The sequence below is a fragment of the Chanodichthys erythropterus genome, chromosome 2, assembly GCF_024489055.1.
Source record: "Chanodichthys erythropterus isolate Z2021 chromosome 2, ASM2448905v1, whole genome shotgun sequence".
NCBI lineage: Eukaryota > Metazoa > Chordata > Actinopteri > Cypriniformes > Xenocyprididae > Chanodichthys > Chanodichthys erythropterus.
Genome location: NC_090222.1, coordinates 11,037,862 through 11,065,164, shown reverse-complemented (window position 1 = coordinate 11,065,164; position 27,303 = coordinate 11,037,862). Strand labels below are relative to the sequence as shown.

General features: G+C 38.9%; 2 protein-coding genes across 3 annotated transcripts; both read left to right on the top strand.

The window, feature by feature from the left end:
* The first annotated feature begins 8,102 nt into the window (after positions 1-8,102).
* Positions 8,103-11,771, top strand: si:cabz01093077.1 (C-C chemokine receptor type 4). Its single transcript, XM_067392556.1, has 3 exons — positions 8,103-8,193; positions 8,308-9,168; positions 10,479-11,771. The coding sequence occupies exons 2-3, from the start codon at positions 9,152-9,154 to the stop codon at positions 11,503-11,505; spliced, it is 1,044 nt and encodes a 347-aa protein (XP_067248657.1). The 5' UTR covers positions 8,103-8,193; positions 8,308-9,151; the 3' UTR covers positions 11,506-11,771.
* A 10,034-nt stretch (positions 11,772-21,805) lies between these two features.
* Positions 21,806-26,339, top strand: LOC137024706 (C-C chemokine receptor type 5-like). Of its 2 annotated transcripts, none has more exons than XM_067392533.1 (4): positions 21,806-21,962; positions 23,865-23,915; positions 24,789-24,863; positions 24,955-26,339. In XM_067392533.1, the coding sequence occupies exons 1-4, from the start codon at positions 21,886-21,888 to the stop codon at positions 26,015-26,017; spliced, it is 1,266 nt and encodes a 421-aa protein (XP_067248634.1). In that variant the 5' UTR covers positions 21,806-21,885; the 3' UTR covers positions 26,018-26,339. The 2 variants fall into 2 exon arrangements, with proteins under 2 accessions (XP_067248634.1, XP_067248644.1); XM_067392543.1 differs by lacking the exon at positions 21,806-21,962 and adding an exon at positions 22,004-22,235.
* The last annotated feature ends 964 nt before the right edge of the window (positions 26,340-27,303 follow it).

The following is a 27,303-nucleotide window of genomic DNA, read 5'->3' as shown; positions in this document are numbered from 1 at the left end:
TGCACCAGAGCCGTTGAAAAACATCTCGGGTTACTTGTGTAACCCTGGTTCCCTGAATAGGGAACGAGATGCTACGTCATATGACATTATGGGAACCCTTTGCGTGATTGCTTTGTGAAGCACTTCTGTATTTAACCAATGATGAGACGAGACGTCAGAGGCGGGTGACATCACAAACCAGGAAACTATAAAGCATACCCAGAACAAAGAACACTAGCTTCTGGATTATGGCTGAAGCAAGACGCTCACAGGTATACCAGGGGTACGGCAATGCAACGTAGCATCAGGGAACGAGGGTTACACAAGTAACCCGAGACGTTCCCTTTCATGGGAACTGTCAACGCTATGTCATATGACGTTATGGGAACACTGTCCCAACTACGCCGTAAAACCAAGTACCTGTCTGTTATCTTGTAGACAGAACTGAAGACCCCAGAGTGGAGCCTACATCCAGGTTATAAAACCTAATAAATGTGTGCTGGGATGACCATCCAGCTGCATCACAAATATCATTAATTGAAACTCCTGACATTAAAGCCTTCGAGGCCGCCATACCCCTGGTAGAATGAGCATGGACAACTAGTGGAGATGGCTGCCCAGTTGCCTCGTAAGCAAGTGAGATGGCCTTGACCACCCTCTTGCTCATCCTCTGCTTAGATGCTGGGCCCCCTTTCTTAGGGGACCCATAACATACAAACGGTTGGTCTGTTTTTCGCCACAGGGCAGCTCTGTGGAACTAGGTATCTAGAGCCCTAACTGGGCAAATCAGATTGAGTTTTTCCTGATCCGAATTTGCAAAAGGAGGAGGACTAAAAGCCTGGAGTACAATAGGACCCGGGACGTTGGTGGGGACCTTAGGCACGTAGCCAGGTCTAGCGTGTAGGAAAGCCTTAACCATACCAGCCGCAAATTCCACACACAAAGGAGCAACCAAAAGTGCTTGTAGATCTCCTATTCTTTTAAGAGATGAGATTGCCAATAAAAATATGGTTTTTAAGGTGAGGAATTTCTCCGGAACTTCCTCTAGTGGTTCGAACTAACCCTTCTAGCACTATAGCCAATTCCCAGGCCAGAGTTCTTGTACACACTGCAGGCCTCAGCCTCAGTGTGCCACGAAGGAAGCGTATGCCAAGGGGCTCTCGACCTACCAAGGAATCCCCCAAAGGAGCATGATAGGCCGAGATGGCCGCCACATAAACCTTCAGAGTTGAAGGAGATAACCCTTCTTAGAATTTTTCTTGGAGAAACTGAAGCACAAGGCTAATAGATGAATGAACAGGGTCCATATTGTATTGTCTACACCAAGTAGAGAACAACTTCCATTTATATGCATATAGCTTCCTCGTGGAGGGAGCTCTGGCGTGAAGGATGTTCTCCACAACCTCGGTTGGGAGACCGGAATCTATGAACCCCTCAGAGGCCAAGCCCACAGTTTCCATAGTTCTGGGCGTGGATGGATTATCGTGCCACCTGCTTGAGACAGGAGGTCCTGCCTGAGAGGAAGCTCCATTGGAGAGCCATCTAACAGAGACACTAGGTCTGAAAACCATATCCTGTTTGGCCAGTACGGGGCCACTAATATTAGGCCGAAACCCTTCCTGGCGTACTTTCTCCATAACTCCCGGGAGCAGAGCGAATGGGGGAACTGCATACAGACGTAGTCTCGGCCACGTCTGTACCATAGCATCCAGACCCAGAGGTGCTGGATGCGTTAGGGAGTACCATAGTGGACACTGGGTTGACTCTTCCAAAGCAAATAGGTCGACTTCCGCTTGACCGAAATATTTCAAAATGAGCTCCACCACCTTGGTGTGGAGTCTCCATTCCCTGGGCCTCAGCCCCTGCCTCGACAGGGCGTCTGCTCCCACATTCTGATGCCCTGGAATATAAGCTAGGAGCTTTCCCTGGGCCCACAGGAGCATCCGATGGGCCACTCTCTGGAGCAAAAGAACGCATGTAGCGAAGCAAGCCGACACTAAGCCGGGGCCTCTCCGTGCCTCTGACCTGAGGCGAGAACATGGGAGGAGACCAGCTCGACACGAAGGCTATAGTATCTAGCGAACATGTTAGGTGTCGCCCAGCCCACAGCTCAACAAATGTCTGTTAGCGAGGAACCACGAGTCAGCGCCCAGGAGGATGCTACATCTCTCGTGGAGTGAGCATGCAACCTGAGCGGGCAGGGCATGCCCTGGACTTGGTAAGCCAGGGCGATGGCATCCACTATCCAGTGGACCATCCTCTGCTTGGAGACAGCCTTTCCCTTCTGCTGGCCTCCGTAACAGACAAAGAGCTGGTCTGAGGTCCTGAAGCTTTGAGTTCTGTCTATGTACAGTCACAAGGCGCGAACTGGACAGAGCAAAGCCAAAGCTGGGTCTGCCTCCTCCGAGGGCAGCGCTTGCAGGCTCACTACCTGATCCCTGAAGGGAGTGGTAGGAACCTTGGGCACATAGCCAGGCTGGGGTCTCAGTACCACGTGGCCATCACCCGGCCCGAACTCTAGGCACGATTCGTCAACCGAAAAAGACTGCAGGAGCAAGGTCCCAAGAGGGTATGGAGGGAGGTCGAGGAGGATTTAACCGTCTCGCCCCCCTAAGGAACCTGACGACCAGGTCATGCTGACGAACAGATTTGCCATCTAAGTGGTCGTAGTAAGCGGAGATAGCAGCAGTGTGGAGTTTGAGGGTGGAGGGGGACAGCCTACGCTCCAAACCTTGCTGCAAGAAGGACAGCACGGCTCATGATCCAACATCTTCGGGGTCTTCTTGGTGAGAAGAACACCACTCGACGAACAAGTTCCACTTCGAGGTGTAAGCGCGTCTTGTAGATGTTGCATGTGCCGAAGTGATGGTGTTAAGTACCTCAGGGGGTAAGTCACCCTCATTTCCAGAACAAAACAGCACTCTCTCCGATTCTGCAATCAAATAGGTTCCCCTATGAAAAGGACCAGCAATCCAATCCAGAAACTGCACAGCTTGCAATGCGCTAGAGAGGGAGGGGCCCTAGGGGGTTGGTTCCCCGAAGAAACCCCTCAACCTCATGTCACCCAAGCCATATCAGCAAAGTAGACCTCTTCTGGTGCACCAGAGAGGGCTCTACAATGAGATTAGGCAAGGGAACCGTGCATCTAGAGCGCCGAGCGAGCACTGGGTTGCCGTGCCTTTTACACACAAGCAGCAGCTGGCCAACAACAAAGGGGACTCAAACTTTCACGACCGGCGTGTCGATGTGCTCATGTTCTCATATGAAATCATGAATCACCCACGAGCATCGCTTCAGCACGTGCCCAGACATGTAAAACAATGATCGCAGCCGTCAGTGAGGACAGGAAACTACCGCATCCAGAAGCACACAGGTAGAATGTCATCTTTAAAAAGACGCAAATCTACTTGTGTAAGCTCTTTTAGGGACTAGGTGCCGAAGCACGCAGGGGAATGACTGCTGCAGCACAGACAGGGGATAGTGCAGCCTGTCGTGTGCACTCTCTCCTTGTAGCCGCCCTCTTACCAGCTGTGAGAACAGCTCTTAAGCGTTCAAAAGCGCACCGTTCACCAGCCGTAAGAACGGCTTTTTAAAACTGAGGCTTTGTTCTCTTAAAAAGGCAAAACAAAAGAAATGAGAAAATAAAGAAGAGAGCTCGGTCCTGCTGCAGTGCTGTCCGCCTGCACCAACACAAAGAGCAGATTTTCCCAAAAAATCTGACTCGTTGAAGACAAACACTCGCTCGTAGACACCACTGTTTGTTACGACGGTTCAGCTCCGAAGCGAAAAGCTGAAGATGCAATGCACGTGCTGCTCATTATATACCCGCGCTGCGAGGCGAGCAGCTGATATTGACCAAGCAGCTTAACCTCTGAGTGTTAGCCCTGTCCCACTGTCCTCAGGCAAGGGGGTTCAGGTGGCTTACAACAGAGCGCTTGAAGAGGGCAGCTCCTGTGGCGCTTTGGTAGGGATTCCTATTCGTTGGTCTGTCCGACGTACGTCGAACGTGACCGACTGAATGGGAACGTCTCGGTTACAAAGGTAACCCTCGTTCCTTGACGTATGTCCCGTCGCCACAGTCGTTGTCCTGCTGATGCTGCCGCCTGTTTGGTTTGGCTCCTCAGCGAAAACCTGAAGATGCAACGCACCTGCTGCTCATTATATACCCACGCTGCGAGGCGAGCAGCTGATGCATATGATTGCATGCCAATGGGCATTGGCTCGTTGTAGTTACACTCAAAGTAGATTGGCCTCTCTAGCGAGATTCCTATTCATCGGTCTGTCCGACATACGTTAAACGTGACCGACTAAATGGGAACAGGAGTTATGAGTTATACGAGTTAACCAGAGTGTGAATCTGTGAAAGATACGCATTTGTCAGGAATCACCAGGCACAGGGAAGAGACAGATAAAACATTAAACCAAATAAATACACGATTCATATAACTGATATTTTCCATAAACGTGTGTATTTATCGTTAAGGTTAACATAAGTAGCCTTTAGCATAGCATATATGACAGTGGAAACGCGACTGGCTCTGGCACACATGACACGTTAGAAGTCAATAATATAACATCATATGGCTTTGGTGCTTGCATCAGTGACAGGTGAAGTACAGACAGCAGGTTGTTCATGTATTGCAGGGTCAGGATGCTCTAGTCATGCAGCAGCACTTTTGTGGAAGGTCAGTAAAGTAAAGGGCAATTAAGGGCACGAAAACTGTTTATTGCATTGTGATATTATTAACTAATGTACTAAACTGAGATGTTGTCCCTGAGCGCCGTAACGACATCTCTCATAAAGATTTGCAACTTTGCAAAGTAAACAATGATCCAAAAAACACTTAGCCTCTTCGCTAATTAGCACACTAAATACCATTGGTATGCTACTTCCGCCACCTCACCAGAAGTTGTACCCACGTTCTCTTTTACAGTAGTGCCCTGCGGAAACAGGTGGATAGTTTCCTGGTCCGTGACGTCACCCGCCTCTGACGTCTTGTCTTATCATTAGGTAGATACAGAAATGCTTCACGACGCAATCACGCAGAGGGTTCCCATAACGTCATATGAAAACATAGACCCCACTACATTAGTATTTAAATAGTATTGGCTTGTATAGAACTTTATTCTTGTAAAAACAGACGCTGTAAGCAGTACATAAAGTACTGAATGAAATGTCTTTGAAACATCGGTGTATCAGTCAAATCTTGCATTTATTTCATATCAGCTGTGAAATCGATAATCATTTAATTAATTGACAGCCTGTTCACTAATCTTCAGAATGTTTTACACTAAACAATACTTTCATTGGGGAATATATGTAGGTTTTAGATTGATAAAAATTAATATTTTTTAAGAGAAGGCAGACTAAGGAATGTTGTGACAGTAGGACTCATTTATGGCATTAGCAACAGCAAATGTGCCGCATTACTGTTTAACAGATAGAACAATAGATGTTGAGTCAAAACCACTGGAAAGCAAGACTGCAACCTTTAGCCAAAAAAAATGTAACGGCTAATGTTAAGGCTCTTGATGTACGGCAGGCACTTATGTCACTGCCGTTACAAATATAGGCTGAGAGGTGCCGCACATGGTTAAGTTAGCCGTTACGCTTTCTCCAATGGTAAGAGATACAGACCCTCTCATCATCCTTTTATATACAATCTCTGTCAGAGCTGTGCAGTCCTATCGGTGTGACATTCGAATTTGATGTCATACACCGATTGGTCTGTGCAGCACCGATGCAGATCGGACAAGCCTTTCAACTCCTCCCCGCCTGCACGTGGCTACTCTTGTTGATCGGTAGCATCCAGCTGCAGCCGATGTCCAATACACCTTTTGTGTTTGCCATGTGCTCCTCTTGTCCCACGTCCTTGTTTCCCATTACCACCCCCCTTTGTTTAGTCCTTGGCTAAACTCGGTTTACATTTTGTTAAACCTATACATTTAGATTAAATATTCCATTCTCATTCAAATGCGATGGCATTGCGCAAAAAAGTTTCAGCAAAAATCACTTGCGACCATCTGTTCGCCCATGTCTGAAAACGAGGTGTGTTCAGGTGCATATGTTGGTGTGTTTCTGTTTTGAGGCAACTGAAAACTGACCAACAAAAACCTGTTCTAAAGTCAATAGCACAGTATTTTTAGGGCCCAAGCCACTCAGGCGCATTATTTTTCTGTCATCCGGGGCTTTTGGGGGCCTTAACGTGCTCAAAAACTCTTGAAAATTGGCAAACACATTGGAATCTGTGGCCATTAGGATGCCGCAAAGGATGGGACCAGGGTGTGGCAGGGGGGCTCGACAGCGCCTCCTTGAATGGTGTCCGAAAACTTGGTCTGTATATCAAACACGCTTGCATGTATTTGTATGAAACTTGGTACACATATAGACCTCATTGGGCCTAACAACTTTTCATGCTCAAAGTTATATGCCAACTCAACAGGAAGTCAGCCATTATGGGTTGTTTGAAAAACGCATGCTCTGGAATTTGATATGCTCCTCCTAGATGATTAATCCAATCACCACCAAACTTGGTCAACATGAAGTCAAGACATTGAGGATGTAGAATTGCAAGCAGATTTTTGATATCTCAGACGGTTTGGCCGTGGCAAGGCAACAAATTTACGGCGAGAAAAGGGAAACAGGAAATATGTTCAGCTGTGTGTTCGTTGTAGGAGGCTGATCACATGGATGTGACTATTGTGTGAGTCAAAGTTATAGTACCACCAACTGGCAGCAGGAAGTGTGTTACTTTCAAAAATCTTTAAGATCATCTTTAAGATTTACCCAGTTTGCTTCAAACTTCATTAGAATAATGTCAAGACAACGAATGTAGACCTGTAAAAATATTTTTTAATATTTTTCAAACACTGTTGCCATAGCAACAGATCAAACTTCAATATTTGTTTTTGGATGGGTTTGAGAAACTTTGCATGCTTCAAATTGCATGAAACTAGACTCATATGTCAGGATTGTCATCCAGTAGACATGGGCAAAGCGTCAGAAACGGGCAGGAAGGAGGGCCTCTATAGCACCACCTTTTGAAAAAAGTGGGGGGTTAGTTTAACCTACAGACACCAAACTCGGTTCTCATGAAGCCATACAACTCTCTAATTTACAGTCATTAGCTCTGACCAACAGAAAGTCCGATATTTTGGTTTGAATGTGGATTTTTTCACCCTCTCTCTCCCTCTCTCTGTGGTACAACACCTGTGATTTCATGTTCTGATTCATACAAGACTTAAATCTTAAATTACTCAAGTGTTACCTAGTCACTATGCAGGAACTACTAGTGATCTGGACCATTATTTTAAAGTATAAAACATTTTTTCGTTCTTGAAGACTTTTTTTTTTTTACTCAGAACATGGTCATAAAATGCATCACTAATTAATCAAGTACCTAGTCATTCTTCAAGAACTACTAGTGATCTGGACCATTATAAGATGTTTTTCACTTTAAAATAATGGTCCTGATCACTAGTAGTTGCTGCATAGTGACTAGATAACACTTGAGTAATTAATTATGCATTTTATGACCACTTTGAGAGTAAAAAAAAAAAAAAGACAATTGCTCACATCTCAGACACTTTAATGTTGTGATTAGTAATTAATTAGTAATTCTTTATAATTTATCATAGTTACCTATTAGTTATTAATGATGCCAATCTTATTCTCTAATTATTGATTAGCTAATAAGGAACTAATTTTGATATTACTTACTGATTAGTTAAGCTTGTTTCTATATTTATTAGTAGTAGCTGAAGGGTTAATGTAGTACTAGTCATTAGTCCAGAATTACTTCCTGCATAGATACTTATTAATGACGGACCATTATTCTAAAGTGTTACCAAAAAATGTTTTGTTCATTCCTTAAAGGTCCCGTTCTTCGTGATCCCATGTTTCAAACTTAAGTTAGTGTGTAATGTTGTTGTTAGAGTATAAATAAAATCTGTAAAATTTTAAAGCTCAAAGTTCAATGCCAAGCGAGATATTTTATTTAACAGAAGTCGCCTACATCGAACAGCCAGTTTGGACTACATCCCTCTACTTCCTTCTTTAATGACGTCACTAAAACAGTGTTTTGACTATCCTCCGCCCACAGGAATACACAAGAGTTGCGTTTGTAGAGTGTGTTTGTCGCCATGTCGTTGAAAAGCTGTTATTTTCATCCCGCAGTCCAATCAGCGGGTCTGATTCCGGCTCAAATTGATAGGGTAAAATTAAAGACATGTTTACAATAACACTGAGCGCATGCATCTCCACGTTATTGTAAGAGGCGTGACCTTTCCGGGCAAGATGCACTAAACTGCTGTTGAATCACAACACAGGAACCGCTGGCACAATCAGAACTCGTTACGTATTTCTGAAGGAGGGACTTCATAGAACAAGGAAGTCATCAGCCCGTTTTTATGACAGTGGAAACAGCGGTATACAGATAAGTAAATTATGTGAAAAATACTGTGTTTTTTTACACGCGAAACATGAACACATGTTATATTGCACACTATAAACACAATCAAAGCTTCAAAAAAAACACGAAAAATGGGACCTTTAAAGATTGTCCTCATTTGTAAAACTAAAAGTTTCGCAATGTAGGAAAACTGATAGGCTTGCATATAAAACATTTGTTTTTATAATAAATACCATGATGAGCAGGAAAAAGAAAAATTCTCGAAACTTACACTTAATTCATTTTTGCACTTGCTCTTTATTTTTGTCAATTCCTGAAAACTGACTCAATGTTGAAGCTGAAAAGAGCACAGATATTGGTCTTTTTGACATATTTGTCATTGGTGTGGGATGGAACTGGTTTTTAACATTTTCTATATAAAATGTCCTCAAGACGTGGGTGGGGGCAGATATTAGCATTCATTCAGCAGCCATCACAGACTTAAATGACTCATTTATTTATTGTTTTATCTCGTCGGGAATTTCTTTTGAGCATCCAAAACTTGCTTAACTCAAACAGGAAATGTGTTCACGTTACCTTTGCCGTGCAAGATATGCAGAAAAGCACACTGACACATGCAGAGGCTTCATTTTACAGGAAATTTGCTGAAGGCAAATGTACAGAAAGAGTGTGATTTTTTTTACAGAAAGAGTGTGAGACTTGCCTCCATGAACACATAAGTCTCAACATCTGTACAACAAGAGTGACAGTAATTTGTCATAATGACTGAATCATACAGGTAAACTGATTTTTTTTTAATTTACTGAATTTTTTATCATGTTGTGTTTAGATCCAGCATTTAAAAAAAGGACAAATCTTGATAAATTATGGAGATTGGTTCTAAAATGTAACCCCTGTTTCTTGAAAACAGTTTGATATATTACATTCAATGTTGTCTATGCAATTATGTCACATACAAGTGATGTCTACTCAGTTTTTGGAGGTTTTGTTAATTATTTGTTTTGTACTGTGCAAGTACTGTAATTCACAAAATTTGTAGATGAGATCACAGGCACTATGGTGTTATAGTGGGATTGTGGTGGGACGTTTCAGAAAGCATGTGGTTAAACAGGATACTGCGACCTCCTGTCTCTACGCACTAATATTTGAAAAAGAAAATGAGGTCTGCATGTGACAGCTTTGAGGTTTGGTTTAGTGGCACCTTTAAATTGTTTTCATGGTCAAATTTTGTATTAAACAAATTGGAAGAAAAATAGAAAACACTTTGTCTGATCTACAGCCATGTTAACACTTTATCTTGATGGTCCACTTTAGACCTTCTACTACCTATAAGTAACTTTGCAACTACAGGTCAACTCATTCTACTAACCCGAACCCTAACATCTAACCCTAGCCTAACAGTCTTCCGATACTCTAAGGGTTAGTTGACATGTTGCAAAGTTGCTTATAGTTAGTAGAATGTCTAAAGTGGACCGTCAAAATAAAGAGTAACCTCAGCCGCTAATGATAAAGCAATGGAATTTAGTTACTCTCTACAAATTATTATGCAAATGTAAATTTCCACATGCTTTCTGACTCTCATTTTCCAGATTTACAGAAGTCCCCATGATGAAGATTTGCTAATGAATGCATTATAATTGCTGACACCTACTTTCACACTATGACATTATCGCACGTTTGTTTCATTGTTCTCTGTGGTTTCAAAAAACAGCATCATAAACCACTGCATGATAGAGTCAAATGAGTGGTCTTAGTCCACAAAAGTGGGATCTTACTAGTTTAGTTCATTGTGCTCAAGAACAACAGAAACTTTAACTAATTAAAAAATGGGGTGCTTTTATAGTGATATTGAGTAAAAATGGCAGTAAAACATAATTAATTATAATAAATATTATAATTATGAATAAATACGTATAATCAAAACCAAGTATAAAAATGAATTATTAAATTAAACTATGACAATTTAAAACAATACATAGACAAGCCACTTTTTGTTTTCTATTTTTATTATCTTCCCTCAGCAAATATTGATATTTTAAATCAATTGACATTCATATTTCACTAAATAACATTTATTGTTTGTTACAGGATGGATACAACATACGATTACTACGAAACGGAAACCCCATGCGAAACTGATAATTCAAACCTGAATTCAAACATCAAGGCAGCCATTTTCTACATAGTTTTTGTGCTTGGCCTTGTTGGCAACATCACCGTCTTATGGGTCCTCTTGAAAAAAATGCATGTGAAAAATATGACAAATCTCTGCCTGCTAAATCTGGCCCTGTCAGACCTACTAATGGTCCTCTCACTGCCCTCCTGGGCTCTCTATGCTCAGGGCCACTCCTTAAAATCCAACGAAATGTGTAAGGTTATGGCAGGTACATACCAAGTGGGATTTTACAGTGGGATCTTATTCGTGACCCTGATGAGCGTGGATCGCTATCTGGTCATTGTACATGCCGTTGCGGTGCTGGGAGCAAAGATGTTGCGTTATGGAATTGTGGCGAGTCTCATTATATGGATGGTTTCGATCTGTGCCGCCCTTCCAGAGGCCATCTTCGCAGCAATGGTCACAGAAAATAACATCACCAACTGTCAGCGAATTTATCCTTCTGGGTCGTCCCAGAAGTGGAAACTTTTCCGTAACTTTAGTGAAAATGCAGTTGGACTGTTCATTTCTTTGCCTATTATAGCGTACTGCTACATCAGAGTCCTGATGGTTGTGAAGAAGACAAAAAACTCGAAAAAGGATCGGGCAATAAAGCTCATCTTAGGCATTGTCATCGTGTTTGTGGTTTTCTGGGTGCCCTATAACGTGGTGGTGTTTCTGAAAACCTTGCAGGACTTTGACATTCTATCTAGCTGTGAGGCTGTTGGTAATGTCAACATGGCCATGGAGTGGACAGAGACAATTGCGCTCACACACTGCTCTGTAAATCCAGTGATTTATGCTTTTGTTGGAGAAAAGTTCAGGAAATGCCTTATAAGTGTGTTTTCAAGATGCGTGAAGACCTACCAGTCAACATCTACACAATCAAAAGTTTCAGAGAATGAAACTTCCAACACAGCACTTTTTTTTACATCTCCCAACAAAACTACGCACGTTTAAATTTTTTTTTTTTAACGCAATAAGATCAACGATATTGTTTCTGAATATTTTAGTGCTGTTTCTTTGTTTTGTAAATATTGTGCTTATCATTTAATCTTGCTTTGTTTTTGTAAATATAAATATGTTAATCTTCATACATGTATTTCACTATGGAACATACCATTTGTTGATTTAATGATGGTAATATCATATAAATTATTCTACCTCAATTAATGAAAACAATCATTATTTAAAAAAAAAAAAAAAAAAAAAAAAAAAGTAATAAACTAGTGCCTGTATTTCACGCTGGCTTCAAAATTAACTGATGCATTAAATGTAAGGAATTTACAAATAATTTCATATTTGCCAAAGTATGTCACCTACAAGCATCTGTTCCTCAATATCTCTAAACTCTCATGACATGACCTGCTACAAATTTAATGACTGGTTCTCTACAGCAGTCAATACCACAGGAAAAGAAACAACATCCTCAACCACACACACACACCCTTTGAGGGCAAAACCAAACAAAATAAAACATGTCCCCTCACATAGGCTAAAAGAGGATATGCGAGAGCAGTGTTAATATATGGAGGAACTTTATTTTGAATGTAGTCTATACTGGATTGATGTCTGTAATGTTGCATATTCCTAATGTCTGTGTTACATTTTTTGCCTAAACTACTTACACACTGATAAATGTTTCAAGATGTTTATCAATATGTAAATAAATAAATAAAAATTTGTTTCAAAAGTTTGTAATATTGTAATGCTACCTCTTACCACAAGAGCCCTCCCTAACACATATGGCATTACAGTCACATACACGCCTACACTTACCGAACAGCTCAAAAATAATTAACATAAAACATTTCAGTAACAACACTATCTCAAAACTAACTAGATTGCCTCACAGTATACTGAATGATATAATTCTGACCATTTGTCCATGGCAGAAATTAACCTTTTCATTAAGGGGCAATATTTCGTTAGCCTCATAGCATAATTGTCCAGATCATATTTCAAAGGCAGATATCACAATTTGGCCAAAAAATGACTTAGGCAATTATGCTATGAGGCTAACGATTTGCACCATGGAATTGATTTTCAGGGGCATTTTATTACCTTTATGGGGGTATATTTTCAAACCATATATCATTACTATATATACAGTATGTCACTGATTTCAACATAATATCCAATCCACTCAATAATAACTATTGTTAATACAATTCTAATAAAAACCTGATAGAATATATTTAAATTAATTACATTTTTTAGATTATAAAACTTTTTAGGTTTATAATTTCCCTTTTAGTTTACATTTTTATGTGTAAAGCTTCACAAGCTTTTCAAGTTATTGAAAAAAAAACTGTGAACAGAAATGCGACGCTTCAGAGAAGTAACTTCACCCTAACCTTTGTCTTTACCTTAAAAGCTACAGCGGAAAGCCACAGAGATATGCTCTGCAGAGTGAGGTGGATTTCCTGTGTTCTTTGGCTCTGATGCAAACAGTACATTAAGACTGCTGACATGACATTGATACTTCAAGTAGCACCTACGCAACGAAAACCTTAATCAGACAGTAACTTTTATAAAAACTGTCCCAAAACTGTTGACACATACAGTAATGAGACATTATTTAAAGTATTTTATAGTAATAACAAAATCAAATCTAAATGATTAATAACTCTAACTACTTTAATTTCTGTCTATAAAATTCAATATTTATCAAAAAATCTATCAACAGCATACAGTATATATCGAATATCTGATGCAACCCATAATGCAAGTTCATTCATTGATGTTTCTGATTGGACTTTGTGATCACACTCAACCACTTCCTCATTGTGAGGTACATGTGATTTTATCTACATGCAAATGTTATGGTTAAGACCACATTCTGGAACGATCAAAGGAAAAACATGATGATAGGCTGCATCCTGAGAAGTCAAAAGGAAATGTGCAAAATGTTGATACAAAATGCATGATAAACCAATTCACCTCTTTTACAGTAATACAGTAGTATTCACCAATACACTTTATTTCAAAAGATTGTTCCAGGCCTCCAATATGACTGGCCAAGTGGCACTCCAATTGTCACAAATAGTTGTTGTAGAGAGCGCACAATGAAAATAGATAACAAAAACAGAATACTCAGGAGATCACAGGAGAAAAACATAAACACCACCACGTAAAACTAAGATGATACTGAATAAGGGAAATAAGGTAACCCAGGGCTTATAAAATGTATATGGAGAGAGCAATCAATATAAAAAGGAACAGGTGTGTAAAACTAATTAACAACCATAGAAACTAACTAGGGAACACAGGCAAAACAGAACAGGGAAAACGAGACCAAAATACAATGATACTAACCCAAAACAGAACATACATCATGAGGAGGATGCAAAGCAGGAGAAGGGCAGGAAACCAGGGGAGACGACAGAGATAGAGACCAGGGCGGCAATGATGGTGGGAGGAGCCATGGTGGAGGCTTGGCTGATGAAACCAGGGGGACAGCTGACAGAGATTAAGCCAATGGATGTAGAGACCCAGGTGGAGGTGAAGGACAGGTGAGCCCACATGACATTAATGGCTCTGGAGAGCCGGAGGGAAGGTGGAGCCAGACGGAGCAGAAGGGGTGGAGAGATGAATCTCTGCTGAAGGCCCGTAAGTCCATGACGCAGATAGAGCATCGTCTGACCAAGGCGGAGCCGGAGGGATGAGGGAGCCCGGTGGAGCTGTATGGACAATAGTCCCTGGTAGAGTCGAGGGAGGGAGGAGCCAAGGTGGAGCTGACAGGTCAACAAGCCAAGATGGAGAGATGGGCTCAACGGCTAGAGGCAAAGCCAGAGGATCCTCTTTTTAAGGCAGACCTGAAGAATGAAAGATCCAAGGCACATCCATGCACCATTTTGGAGTTAATGATGGAGGACCTGACGGGATCCAGTGGAGGTGGGGTTGACAGGCTGGCTGACTTTGGAATAGGAGGTGGGAGACTTCGAGCTGGGCGGAAGCAGTGGAGACATAGGAGACTTTGAGCTGAACAGGACCAGTGGAGACATGGGAGACTTTGAGCTGGAGGGGACCAGCAGGGGCTGGAGATTCTTGCAAACATCCTCTTTTAAGTCATCATATGTTACAGAGGTCAGCAGCAGCTCACCATCTGTGGTGGGCCTGTGGGCAGGGTCTTCCTCCAGTCCCTCAACCTTCACTAGTCAAGTCAAGTCACCTTTATTTATATAGTGCTTTTTGCAATGCAGATTGTGTCAAAGCAGCTTTACATTGATAACTGGTACATAATTTGGCTGCACAGCAGCTCTTAAATAATAGTGTCAATGCAGGCAGATCAGAAGCACTGTTGAATAAATGTCAAGAATACTATTGAATATCAAATGTCAAGTGTCCCCAACTAAGCAAGGCAAAGGTGACAGCGGCAAGGAACCCAAACTCCATCAGGTGACATCAGGTGGCAAACAAGTGGCAAATAGGTGTTAAAATGGAGAAAAAAAAAAAACCTTGGGAGAAACCAGGCTTAGTCGGGGGGCCGGTTCTCCTCTGGCGAACAGTGCTTTGTTACAATCAGGTTGCTATCATAAGTCTGATAGGATCACAACAGTATTTATTTTAGTTCCATCCAGTTGAGGATCGTATTCATCACACCGGTATGGACGGTCTGTTGAGGAACTGTGGCACTGGCTGTTGTGTCGACGAGGCCTTCACAATTGATGATCCAGTTGACTCGATCTCTGCTGATACTTCAGGGCTGCGTTGTGGTCATGTCCAGTTGAGGATCGTATTCATCACGCCGGTATGGACGGTCTGTTGAGGAACTGTGGCACTGGCTGTCGTGTTGATGATGTCTTCACAATGGATGATCTAGTTGACTCGATCTCTGAAGACTAATATTAGCATAGATGCCATTCTATTTCTGATGTAAGGAGTACATCTGATGTTATAGGAAGTGTTCCCGGTTCCGGCTGACCTAATTTATGCAGCCTAATAATCCTTTAACGGATTTGAAAATATAAATTGATAATGTGTTATGTGTATGCCAGGTTAAAGAGATGCGTTTTTACTCTAGATTTAAACTGACAGAGTGTGTCTGCATCCCGAACAATGCTAGGAAGATTGTTCCAGAGTTTAGGTGCCAAATAGGAGAATGATCTACCGCCTGCAGTTGATACTCTAGGTATTATCAGCTGGCCTGAATTCTGAGATCGCAATAAACGTGAAGGACTATAATGTATTAAGAGCTCACTTAGGTACTGGGGAGCTAAACCATTTAGTGCTTTGTAAGTAATTAGCAAGATTTTAAAATCTATACGATGTTTAACAGGAAGCCAATGCAGTGACGACAGAACTGGGCTAATATGGTCATATTTCCTAGTTCTAGTAAGAACTCTAGCTGCTGCATTTTGTACGAGCTGTAGTTTATTTATCAAGCGGGAGGAACAACCACCCAGTAGAGTGTTACAGTAATCTAGCCTTGAGGTCATGAACGCATGAACTAACTGTTCTGCATTTTTAATTGAGAGCATATGTCGTAGTTTAGATATATTTTTAAGATGGAAGAATGCAGTTTTACAGATGGCCTTCAAATGAAAGATTGGTATCAAAGAGCACACCCAGGTTCCTAACTGACGATGCGTGAAGAAGTTTTCGGTCCAAAAATTAGAATCTCTGTTTTTCCTGAATTTAGTAGTAGGAAATTACTGGTCATCTAGTTTTTTATATCAGCTATACATTCTGTTAATTTAGCGAATTGGTGATTTTCGTCAGGGCACGAAGAAATATAGAGCTGAGTATTATCAGCGTAACAATGAAAACTAACGCCATGCTTTCTAATGATATCTCCCAATGGTAGCATGTACAGAGTAAAAAGCAACGGTCCTAGTACTGAGCCTTGCGGTACTCCATATTTATCTTGTGATTGATATGACATCTCATCGTTTACGACTACAAACTGATAACGGTCAGATAAGTATGATTTCAGGATGCAATTCCACTAATGCCAACATAGTTTTCGAGTCTGTTTAGAAGAATATTGTGATCGATAGTGTCAAATGCAGCACTAAGATCCAGTAACACTAATAGAGAGATACAACCACGATCTGATGATAAGAGCAAATCATTAGTAACTCTAATGAGAGCAGTCTCAGTACAATGGTACGGTCTAAATCCTGACTGGAAATCTTCACAGATACTATTTCTTTCTAAAAAGGAACATAGTTGTGATGAAACTGCCTTTTCTAGTATTTTTGACAGAAAAGTAAGATTTGAGATCGGCCTGTAATTGACTAATTCTCTAGGATCAAGTTGTGGTTTTTTAATAAGAGGTTTAATAACAGCCAGCTTAAAGGTTTTTGGTACGTATCCTAGCGATAAATATGAATTAACAATATTAAGAAGAGGATCTATGACTTCTGGAAGCATCTCTTTCAATAGCTTAGTCGGTATAGGGTCTAACATACATGTGGATGATTTTGATGATTTAACAAGTTTAGACAATTCTTCCTCTCCTAAAGCAGTAAATGAATTGAATTTTTCTTTAAGGACACTACAATGCACTGTCTGACACAAGACTGTAGTAGACGGTTGCATGGTTATAATTTTTTCGCTAATATTATCAATCATGCAAGTAAAGAAGTTCATAAAGTCATTACTGCTGTGCTCTTTGGAAACATCAGAAGTTTAAGCTTTATTTCTTGTTAATTTAGCCACTGTATCAAATAAATACCTAGGGTTGTGTTTATGTTCTTCTAAAAGTTTTGAAAAATAGGCAGATCTAGCAGTTTTTAAGGCCTTTCTGTACTCAGTCATTTTCTCTCTCCACGAAATGCGAAATACTTCTAGTTTTGTTTTCTTCCAGCTGCGCTCCATTTTTCTAACTGCTGTTTTTAGGGCCCGAGTGTGCTCATTGTACCATGGTGTTGGATTCATTTCCTTAATCTTTTTTAAACGCAAAGGAGCAACTGAGTCTAATGTGCTGGAAAAGACAGAGGCAATAGTTTCTGTTGCAATATCGAGGTCTTCTAAGCTGTCTGGCATGCTAAGGCGATGAAACTGATCAGGAAGATTATTTATAAAGCAATCTTTAGTGGTAGAAGTGATGGTTCTACCATATTTATGGCAGGGAGGCAGTTTAGCCTCTTTGACTAAATGTAGTATACACGAGACTAGATAATGATCTGAGATGTCGTCACTCTGCTGCAGAATTTCAACGGCATCAATATCGATTCCATGTGACAATATTAGATCTAAAGTATGATTACGACAATGAGTGGGTCCCGATACGTGTTGTCTAACACCAATAGAGTTTAGAATGTCTGTAAATGCCAATCCTAATGAGTCTTTTTTTATTATCTACATGGATATTAAAATCACCAACAACAAGGACTTTATCTGCAGCTAGTACTAATTCTGATAGAAAATCGGCAATCTCTTTGATAAAGTCTGTATGGTGTCCTGGTGGCCTGTATACAGTAGCCAACACAAATGTCAACTTACATAATGTTACGTAAAGCACCATCACTTCGAAGGAATTATATTTGAAAGACTTCTGGCTGATACTGTAAATATTACTATAAATTACAGCAACACCTCCCCCTTTTCCTTTCTGTCGAAGATTGTGTCGATAATCATAACATTGAGGACTAGACTCATTTAAAGTAATGTAATCATCTGGTTTTAGCCAGGTTTCTGTCAAACACAGCACATCTAGGTTATTGTCTGTGATAATATCGTTTACAATAAGTGCTTTTGAAGAAAGTGATCTAATATTTAACAACCCAAGCTTTATCATTTGTTTATCATTATTATCTCTATTTTTTATTTGTTGAATATCAGTTAAATTTTTACCATTTAATGGGTTTGGAAGTTTTTTTGTTTTTACTAATTCGGGGTACAGACACAGTCTCTATGTGATAATATCTAGGTGCAAGAGTTTCTATGTGTTGGGAATTATCTGACTTCTGTAACGTGAGGCAGCCAGCAGACGGTCGGTTTAGCCAGTCTGTCTGCTTCCTGTCCTGGGCCCCAGTTTGTCATGTTTTAGTTCTGAGACTATGTGCCATATTACTAGAGACAAGAGCAGCACCATCCCGGGACGGATGAATACCATCTCTTTTCAACAGGTCAGGTCTGCCCCAAAAGCTTTTCCAATTGTCTATGAAACCTATATTATTCTGCGCGGTAATATAGTAATCCCACGATGCAATTTGTGAGGTTTAGGCTCTGAGGCAATGGCTTGCTCAGTCTTTGTATCTGGCACTGGCTCGTGCATCTGTGGTGGGCTCTGACGTCATGTCCATGCAGCGGGTGATGGCTGACTGGGCTCTGGGTCTGGAGTGGGGCTGGTGAAGTCCTCCACTGGGCCAGTGGTGAATACTGATCCTTTGTTCACCAGCACCCACTCCACAAACATGGTGAAATCCTGGGACTGTTCACTGGAAGGAGTGAGGTTTGGGTAGAGAATTAGGCATGTCAGATCTAAAAAGTCCCTTGTATGGTCCTCCAGTGAACGGTCATTCTGCTCCAGGCAGAGAAGTTGGACTGCAGGGAGGTCCATTTGTGAGGAGGGAGACAAGACAAAAAAAAAAAAAAGCAAAGAAAAACACTGCGAAAGAAAATCCTGTCTTAAGTCCCATTTTCTGTCATGAAATACGTTCACGTTCTGTGTAATAGAATCACCAATAAATAGGGCACTTTCAACAGGGTTCTTAGTGGGTGCATCAGTGAGTGAAGAGAACCTAATCAGAATGGAACAAAATCAGAATGGTCTTGCTGTTTCACAGTCACCCAATTGCCCTGCTGCACAGGATATACAGCCAGAACCAAATAATGAATGGGGCTTGCTTATCTAGTCACATCCAAAGCAGTATCTAAAGGCCTTGCATTCTTACTGTCCTCAATTAATGCTTGTCTTTAGTTATGAAATCTTTTCCATTAGCCTGTCTATTTCCCTGCATTTGCAGTGCAAGTAACAATAACAGGAGAAGATGACTTGACTCACCGTGTTTGTTGACTGATTCCAGCTGACCATGGTTGTTTGATGGACTCATAGAAAAAGGAGATCGCGAGAAAAAATAGACAGTAAGCATGGATGTGCTAGCTATAGCGAATAAATCTAACAATGTCAGATTAATGTGATAGGCAATATTAGACAATATCAGATATAAGGTGATGAGTAAGTTATATTTAGCATAAACAACAAAGAATTATAGTAAATAGAGATTCAAAACAAAGCTATATGGAAAAGCTGTACAAACCACTCAGCAGCGAGGCTGTGGTAACCCATTCCACAAGCCCTCTAGCAGACAATACTATTCATGTGATGAACAGTGGTCGAAGGAGAAGACCTGAAAGAATGAACAACATTCATCTGTATTTGCAGTACACGAGCAACGGGTAGGTAAAATCACAATAAAGTCTATGAATTATTGATTATCAAAAAAAATGTGCATTATGAGCATCGATCTGTGGTGCAAACCACCTGTGACATTCAGACTTATTCTGATAGATACTACTGATAGTCTTTTCTTTCCTATTGTGACGTATTTCTGAGTGAAATGGCTTCTCGAACAAGAAAAAAATATAGGGCGGGACTTTATTTTTTTTATCGGGAATAAATTTGTTCGTTTGATCATTGTCATTTGCTATTGCCGTGATCTCATGTAAGTGACAGCTTGTCCCTCTCTTGCACCACGTCATCAGAAGAGAAGAGATGCCACTGCAAGCAAGAGGGAGGGGAAGTCATTTTGATTAAAGATTATGAGGGTCCATGAATAAAAAAATGATGTGCACATATAAATCATTTATAATAAATTCAGCAAAATTCCATAAAAAAGGCAGGAAAAAAAAAGAGTCCATTTTGATTTCATGGTGACTTTACATTGAATTTTGGCATTTCTTTTGTTACATTTTAGTGTGAAAAACATATACATATACAAATACAGTTTAAGTGTTCAAGACACATTTTAAAGTTTAAATATTTTCTTGACTCGAAATATCTTCATTTGATTTTTGATTTTATTTTATTACATTTTTTCTATTTTACTGCATTTTGTCTTTGTTTTTTAACTCATCTTTTTGTTTGTTTTTGTTTTAATGGGTTGTTTATTAAGCAAAAAGACAGACGCACCACAATGATTGGAAAGAAGGAAGGGGAAACAATAGCAAGGTAAATATCACAGTACGAAAAGGACTTGAATGTTTCCTGTGTAACAGCTAGTTCACTTAAGTTGTAAGATGCACAGAAATGTTAAAATGTTTAAAACATATTTGTTTAATATCACTATTACTTTTGCTCATACTTGGGGTTAGTGATTTAAACAAAACCCTTGCCCTAAGTATTACATTTTGTCATGTGACTTGAGCAATATAAACTTATAAACTCAAATCATGTGGCTTGCTAAGAGCTTTTTTTTTTCTTCTGAAGTGATCAGGCTTACAATTTTTGCTTGGTGGATGATTAAACAGGCCTAAACATTGTGTTGAAGGGGGAGTCATATTTAATCATATATATAGACAAATGAAATATGAGACTTGAGGGTGGGCTCTTTTGGACCTGTAAAGAACCACCTGCAACCGACCAGAACACCCTGATTTTTATATATACAAGCAAGCACCATTTAAACTTTAATGTTTCTTCAGAAAATGTAAAAATCTGTTTACACTTTACATTTTTACATATGCTACTATTGAGACTAAGCACACATTCTGCCTCACAACTAACTGAACTGAACTAACTTTGAGTTAAACAAGGCTTGCAAGGCAAACAAGAACCCACAAAAGACTTTCATCCCCTCAATCGGTTTCATGTTTTCTGTTTTAGTGTGTTACTAATTGAGATGGTGTAGATCTCAATCTTTATGTTATCTAATGATAAAAAACTTATCTTACTACAGAAGTTATGATGCATCTGTTTATATAGAGTATTTGACATCCCTTTTAAAAGCACTTTTAAGTGGTTGGTTGTGTGTGGAGTGTGTAAAACCACATTCTAACACTTATTGCTCAGCTGTTCTGACTACCTGCAATGCTGAGTATTGTTTTTTACTCGCTGTTTATTAGCATAGGATTTTTTTATTTTTTTTTTAAACATTAAAACACTATGAAATTTATATTGCAGTGCTGCAACATTGTTTTTTCTTTTCACATAAAAAAAAAAAAAAAAACAGAACAGATGTATAGTGATGTAATTTCCTCTAAACTGTAGTCGAAACATGGTGGGAGCCAATCGGGTCATTGCTATTGCAGCCAATATGAAACTAGTTCTGCAATCTGCAAAGCCCCTATACCCCAGTTTACCTATATAGAGGAAGTGTCACAAACCAATACCCTGAGAAAAAGAAAAAAAAAACTATAATAGATCATGTTTTTTTTGACCGATCTCATATGATACGATCTTATCTCTCATCTCAACTTCCCTTCTTTGCTCAGAAGGTCAGAGGGCAACACCAGTTATCACATTTGTGAGTATTCCTGGCAAGCACTTTTTTTTATTTGACCTCTTTTTAAAATAATATGCACAAACATTCGCTTTGTGTTAATTTGTAGTTAAAGTCCTAGCCCCCACTTTCATTGCAAACCTGTCGCATGAGTTTTAAATGGTATAGAAAGGGTTATGGTTTCACACCTTTTTTTTAAGGTTGGTAAACCAGCTGTTGGAAACACTAAATGTTACAGAATAAGTCTGAATGTCACAGGTGGTTTGCACCACAGATCGATGCTCATAATGCTCATAGGTATGTAATTTTTTACGATAATCAATCATTCATAGACTTTATTCATTAAAGTGGTTGGATAACTTTGGTATTTCAAATTTTCATTTATATATTATACTTTTATACTGTTTTGTATTAAATAAAACTATTAAATACAAATTAGTTAATAACATATTAATTATTTAATTAAGCAAGAAATTAGTCAATATTATCCATTATCATCAATATTATGTGGTTCAAATGAACAATAATCTATGCTTTGTATGTATTTGTCTGAAGCGGTGGACTTGCCACTGCCACTTTTCACCTTTAGCTTCTCACTGGGGGTTTTAAGGCATGTTGTTTAATAACAACTTTAATATTAACTGCACATACTTACCATAGGGGATTAGGGTTTGTTTTGGTTTAGGGTTAGTTGCATGTAAATATGCATCATTTATAGTTATTACTATAGTAAATACATATAACATATGTAGCAAGGACACTGTAAAATAAAGTTTCAGCATATATTATATATTTAAGTGCAATATATATTTATGTGCTGTACAAATAAATTGAATTTATTAAAGCATGCCCACTTAAAAAAAAAAAAAAAAAGATGCCAAAAAGTTAATCATGTTCTTATTCATGTTCTTCTTTTGATGACTATGATTATAATCAGCAGTACAGTAATACTACTGTAAACAGTATAGGGTAATGTTTTATAATAAATTTCAATATGTTACCATTAATGCATTAGGTACCATAAACTAATCATTTTTTTCCCCAATAGCATTTATTACACTATAGGATAATGTTAATTTTTGTATTGTTTGTTGTTAATTTCTGTTAATTCATAAAATATTTATTTTAATGTATACAACTTGTGATGTAAATATGTATTAATATAGTAATTCACAATAGTTAGCTTTATTATATATAATATGGCCCCTAAGGGCCAAATTTACCAACAGTTTGCGCCGACGCAAACTCTCTTTTGCAATTAAAAACTACAGGATTTACTGCAGTTATTTTGGGCTGACCTTATTCCATTTGTAGGAGTTTCCCTTTCAGATGCAATTTTTATGGGAGGAGAGTATTTAAATGAATCATACAACATGATTTAGCCTACCAAGGTTAATGATAGTCAATTTACTGGTATTTGCGGCATTATTTAACGCCCCCAAAAAAGCATGTGTTAGTTGAATACATGCACCTGATTATCATAGACTCTGCTTGTTTGGGTCCTTATGTGAATTTTGCTCTTGAAAGACTGCGTTGGTCATTATAGAAATGAACTGGCTGCATCCATGTTCTTTAATATACGCATTGTCAGTAAATCACCCACAGAAAAGTCCACTCCTATCGATAATTATATGGGATTACGTTCTCATGCTAATTCGCCCTATTTATTAAATCTGGCCCTAAGTGTTACCAAGTAAAGCATTTTACTACTTATTTAATTCTTCTGTCACATAAGGCCTCACATCATTGTCCAAATGATTATCCAAAATAAAATAAAACGTAAATAATGTAAATATATCTTTTCCCAATTTGTCTACCAAAGCGCAGCCACACATTGTTTGTGAATACATTTGTACTAATGCCTTAAAGATGATCTATTAGCAGCATTATATGCTAATACTCTCTGTTTCTGTTTGTCTAACACAGTAAGAACACCTCTGTTTCTCTGAATATGAATTCTACAGCTCCCTTGCTGAGGTAAGACCAAACTTCATCTCTCAATCAAACAACAGTAAAATAATTGTCAAAAATAGGACAGTGGAGAAAATGGAAAAGACATAAAACAGTCTATGAACAGGCTACACAAGTTATTCAGGTTTTAAAACCAATATATTTCTTTATGAAATTCTCACATTATTGATTATAAATTTGTATGGTGTGAATGGTCCCCAAGGAATGTGAAATTAACTGAGGGAAATCCCCTGAAAGTGACTTTACCGGGGAACACAAGGAACACAAGGTTTACACTGATATTTACACTGATATTCAGTGTAAATATGATACTCATATTTACACTGATATTACACGACATTTACACTGATATTCAGTTTAGTTGAATATCAGTGTAAATGTCGCATTGTGCATTAGTTATGAAACAAACTCAAAAAACTATAAAGCAACTCTACAGTTTATAAGTAAAATTGGTAACACTTTACAATAAGGTTCATTAGTTAAACATTAGTAATTGTATTAAGTAACATGAACTAACCATGAGCAATACATTTCTTACTGTATTTACTAATCTTCGTTAACGTAAGTTATTGAAAATACAGTTGTTCATTGTTTGTTCATGTTAGTTCACAGTGCATTAACTAATGTTAACAAGATTTTAATAGTGTATTAGTAAATGTTGAAATTATTATTAACAAAAATTAAAAAAGTGCAGTTCATTATTTCAGTTCATGTTAACTAATGTAGTTAAATAATGAACCTTATTGTAAAGTGTTACCGTGTCATTATTGATGACAGCTCAAGCTCAAATTCAAGTCAGTTCAACGTTGATTCAGTTGATAGTTGATAATAGCTGATATTACAGTGTGTTCATTTTCTTCTTCTCTTTCACATGAACAGGACCACTGCACAGTCTCCATGGACTGAGATGGTGACCAACAGCATCCTTGATCTAAATTCTTATGCAGTGTCCAGGTGAGTCCATATCACATTTATTAGTCACAATTGAAGGACGAGCTCTGCTTTGCTTATAGATTTGTTTGTTTTTTTTTCCCCTTGTTCCAAGTGTGAATGGACGAAGTGCTGATACTGAAGCACCATATGACTATTTTGATTACTATAATGGAAGCTTGGATTCACATTCCTGTGTTTATAAAAATCATGGAGCTATCTTCATCCCTGTGTTATACTCCCTGTTTTTTGTGGTGGGCTTTCTGGGTAACACACTTGTGATCTGGGTGGTCTTGATGGGTGTGAAGATGAGAAGCATGACTGACATCTGTCTCCTGAACCTGGCTATAGCTGACCTGCTGCTGGTCTCCTCTCTTCCCTTCCTGGCACACTATGCCAGAGACCAGTGGATCTTTGGAAATGTCATGTGCACTATGGTCCTCAGTGTCTACTACATCGGATTCTACAGTGGGATATTCTTCATTGTACTGATGAGTGTTGATCGATACTTAGCTGTAGTTCATGCTGTGTTTGCCTTGAGAGTCAGAACAAGGACATATGGGATCTTAGCCAGTATGGTCATATGGATCATTGCTGTTTTTGCATCCTTTCCTGAGTTGACATACCTCAAAACGACAGACTTAAATAATCAATCTTATTGTACACATTATCCAACAAATGATCAAACTAATTATCATTCTTCAAAGATAAATTGCACATTTAAAATGAATGTCATTGGTTTAATTCTCCCACTTATTGTGATTGGATTTTGTTACTCAATGATTCTGAAGAGACTCCTGACAGTTCGCTCTTCAAGGAGGCAGGCCATGCGTCTAGTTATTGTGGTGATGGTGGTCTTCTTCTGCTGTTGGGCTCCATACAATCTTGCAGCTTTTGTGAAAGCCTTAGAGATAAAAGAATACATACCTCATTCCTGTGAGAGCAGTAAGGCAATCACTCTAAGTCTGCAGATCACAGAAGCTGTGGCTTACTCACACAGCTGCCTGAATCCCATTCTCTATGTGTTTGTGGGAGAAAAATTTAGGAGGCATCTTTTCAGACTCCTGTACAGGACACCCTTCAGTAAATTGCAATTCATGAAGAGTTATATTATACAGGCCACAGGATCTGTTTACTCACAGACCACTAGTGTGGAGGAGAGATCCGCTGCAGTGTGACTGGATATGAACGTCTAATAAGGATTTACTTGGATAGATAGAAAAAGGTTCCCTTTCCAGTATATCTACTGATACACATTCACAATTTAGCACATTTTTGTTTTCTTTTCCAAAACTGTATATAGAGAGAACTTTTCAACAGGATCATACAATAACATGCACAAGCCTCATAGTGTTATTTGAGCAAATATTTGTATTTAGATTTCTTTCTTTTTTTTTTTTTTTAGAATTTTTGGTTGTTTTCTAGCAGCTATATGAATTTTTACATGTACACATATATTTTACTGTTTCTGCCTTTTTTGTTTACTAATATTGTAATGAGATGAACTATATTTTGTTAAAATAAATACCTTTAATAAAGATGTATATAAGTGTGTGACTCTCATTGGTGATCATTTTACTGAAGAGCAGCAACAAAGTAAAGTTAGTAGTCAGTAAAACTTTAAAATTAAGTCCCATTATTTAAACGTCAATAAATGCATTAAATAAACTAACAATAAGCAAAACATTACATTATTCATTAATCTTTGTTAATGATCTTTAATAAAAATACATCTGTTCATTGTTGATTTAGGTTAGCTCAGGTTGTATTAGATACAATCTTTGATTTTAATAACGCATTAGTAAATGTTAAAATTAATAAATGTTGTGTAAATAAGTTCTAAAATTACGCATCTCATAAAACCAACCATTTTGAAATTCAGAAAAATTGAAAATTAAAAAAATAAAAAACACAAATTCAGTTTGCACCATTTATTTATGATCATGATCAAGGAAAGTAAAATAATTATCCTCCCCAGGGATTGCTTCTGTAAATGTATTTGCTAGCATAAAGGTCAAAAAATTACTTTGGGACATTGGGGCATTTATGTTCACATTTTTAAAGTTTAATTTGGACAACTACCAGTAAACAGGCAAAAGTCACAAGTAAGAACATGTAAGCTTTGATGAGTTGTTAAAAATAATGTGATGAGTGATAGTGATGCGATGGCCAACTTTGTGAAGCAAAATAGCAGCACACAATGTACTGCACTCTTCACAAAACAGATAAATTGTGTTATCTGTAGTAAAACAAATTACAAAAACAGCTCTAAACTCATCTAGTGCTAAGGCGATAGAAACTAGGTCATTGGCTTAACCACAGACCCCAGCCACTAAACTCCTCCACAAACACATGATTCAAATAGTGCTCAGCTATGTTTCTCCCATGATGAGCAGATTTCACGTAGACCATACATAGACTGTCATCATAGCGGACATTATGATTCAGTCTAATATTCCCACTG

Excerpts from the sequence above, each read along its gene's own strand:
- LOC137024706 (XM_067392533.1), top strand. The coding sequence starts at position 21,886 with ATGATACGATCTTATCTCTCATCTCAACTTCCCTTCTTTGCTCAGAAG. Across the intron at positions 21,963-23,864 it reads CAACACCAGTTATCACATTT|TAAGAACACCTCTGTTTCTC; the intron begins GTGAGTATTCCT and ends TGTCTAACACAG. Across the intron at positions 24,864-24,954 it reads AATTCTTATGCAGTGTCCAG|TGTGAATGGACGAAGTGCTG; the intron begins GTGAGTCCATAT and ends CCTTGTTCCAAG.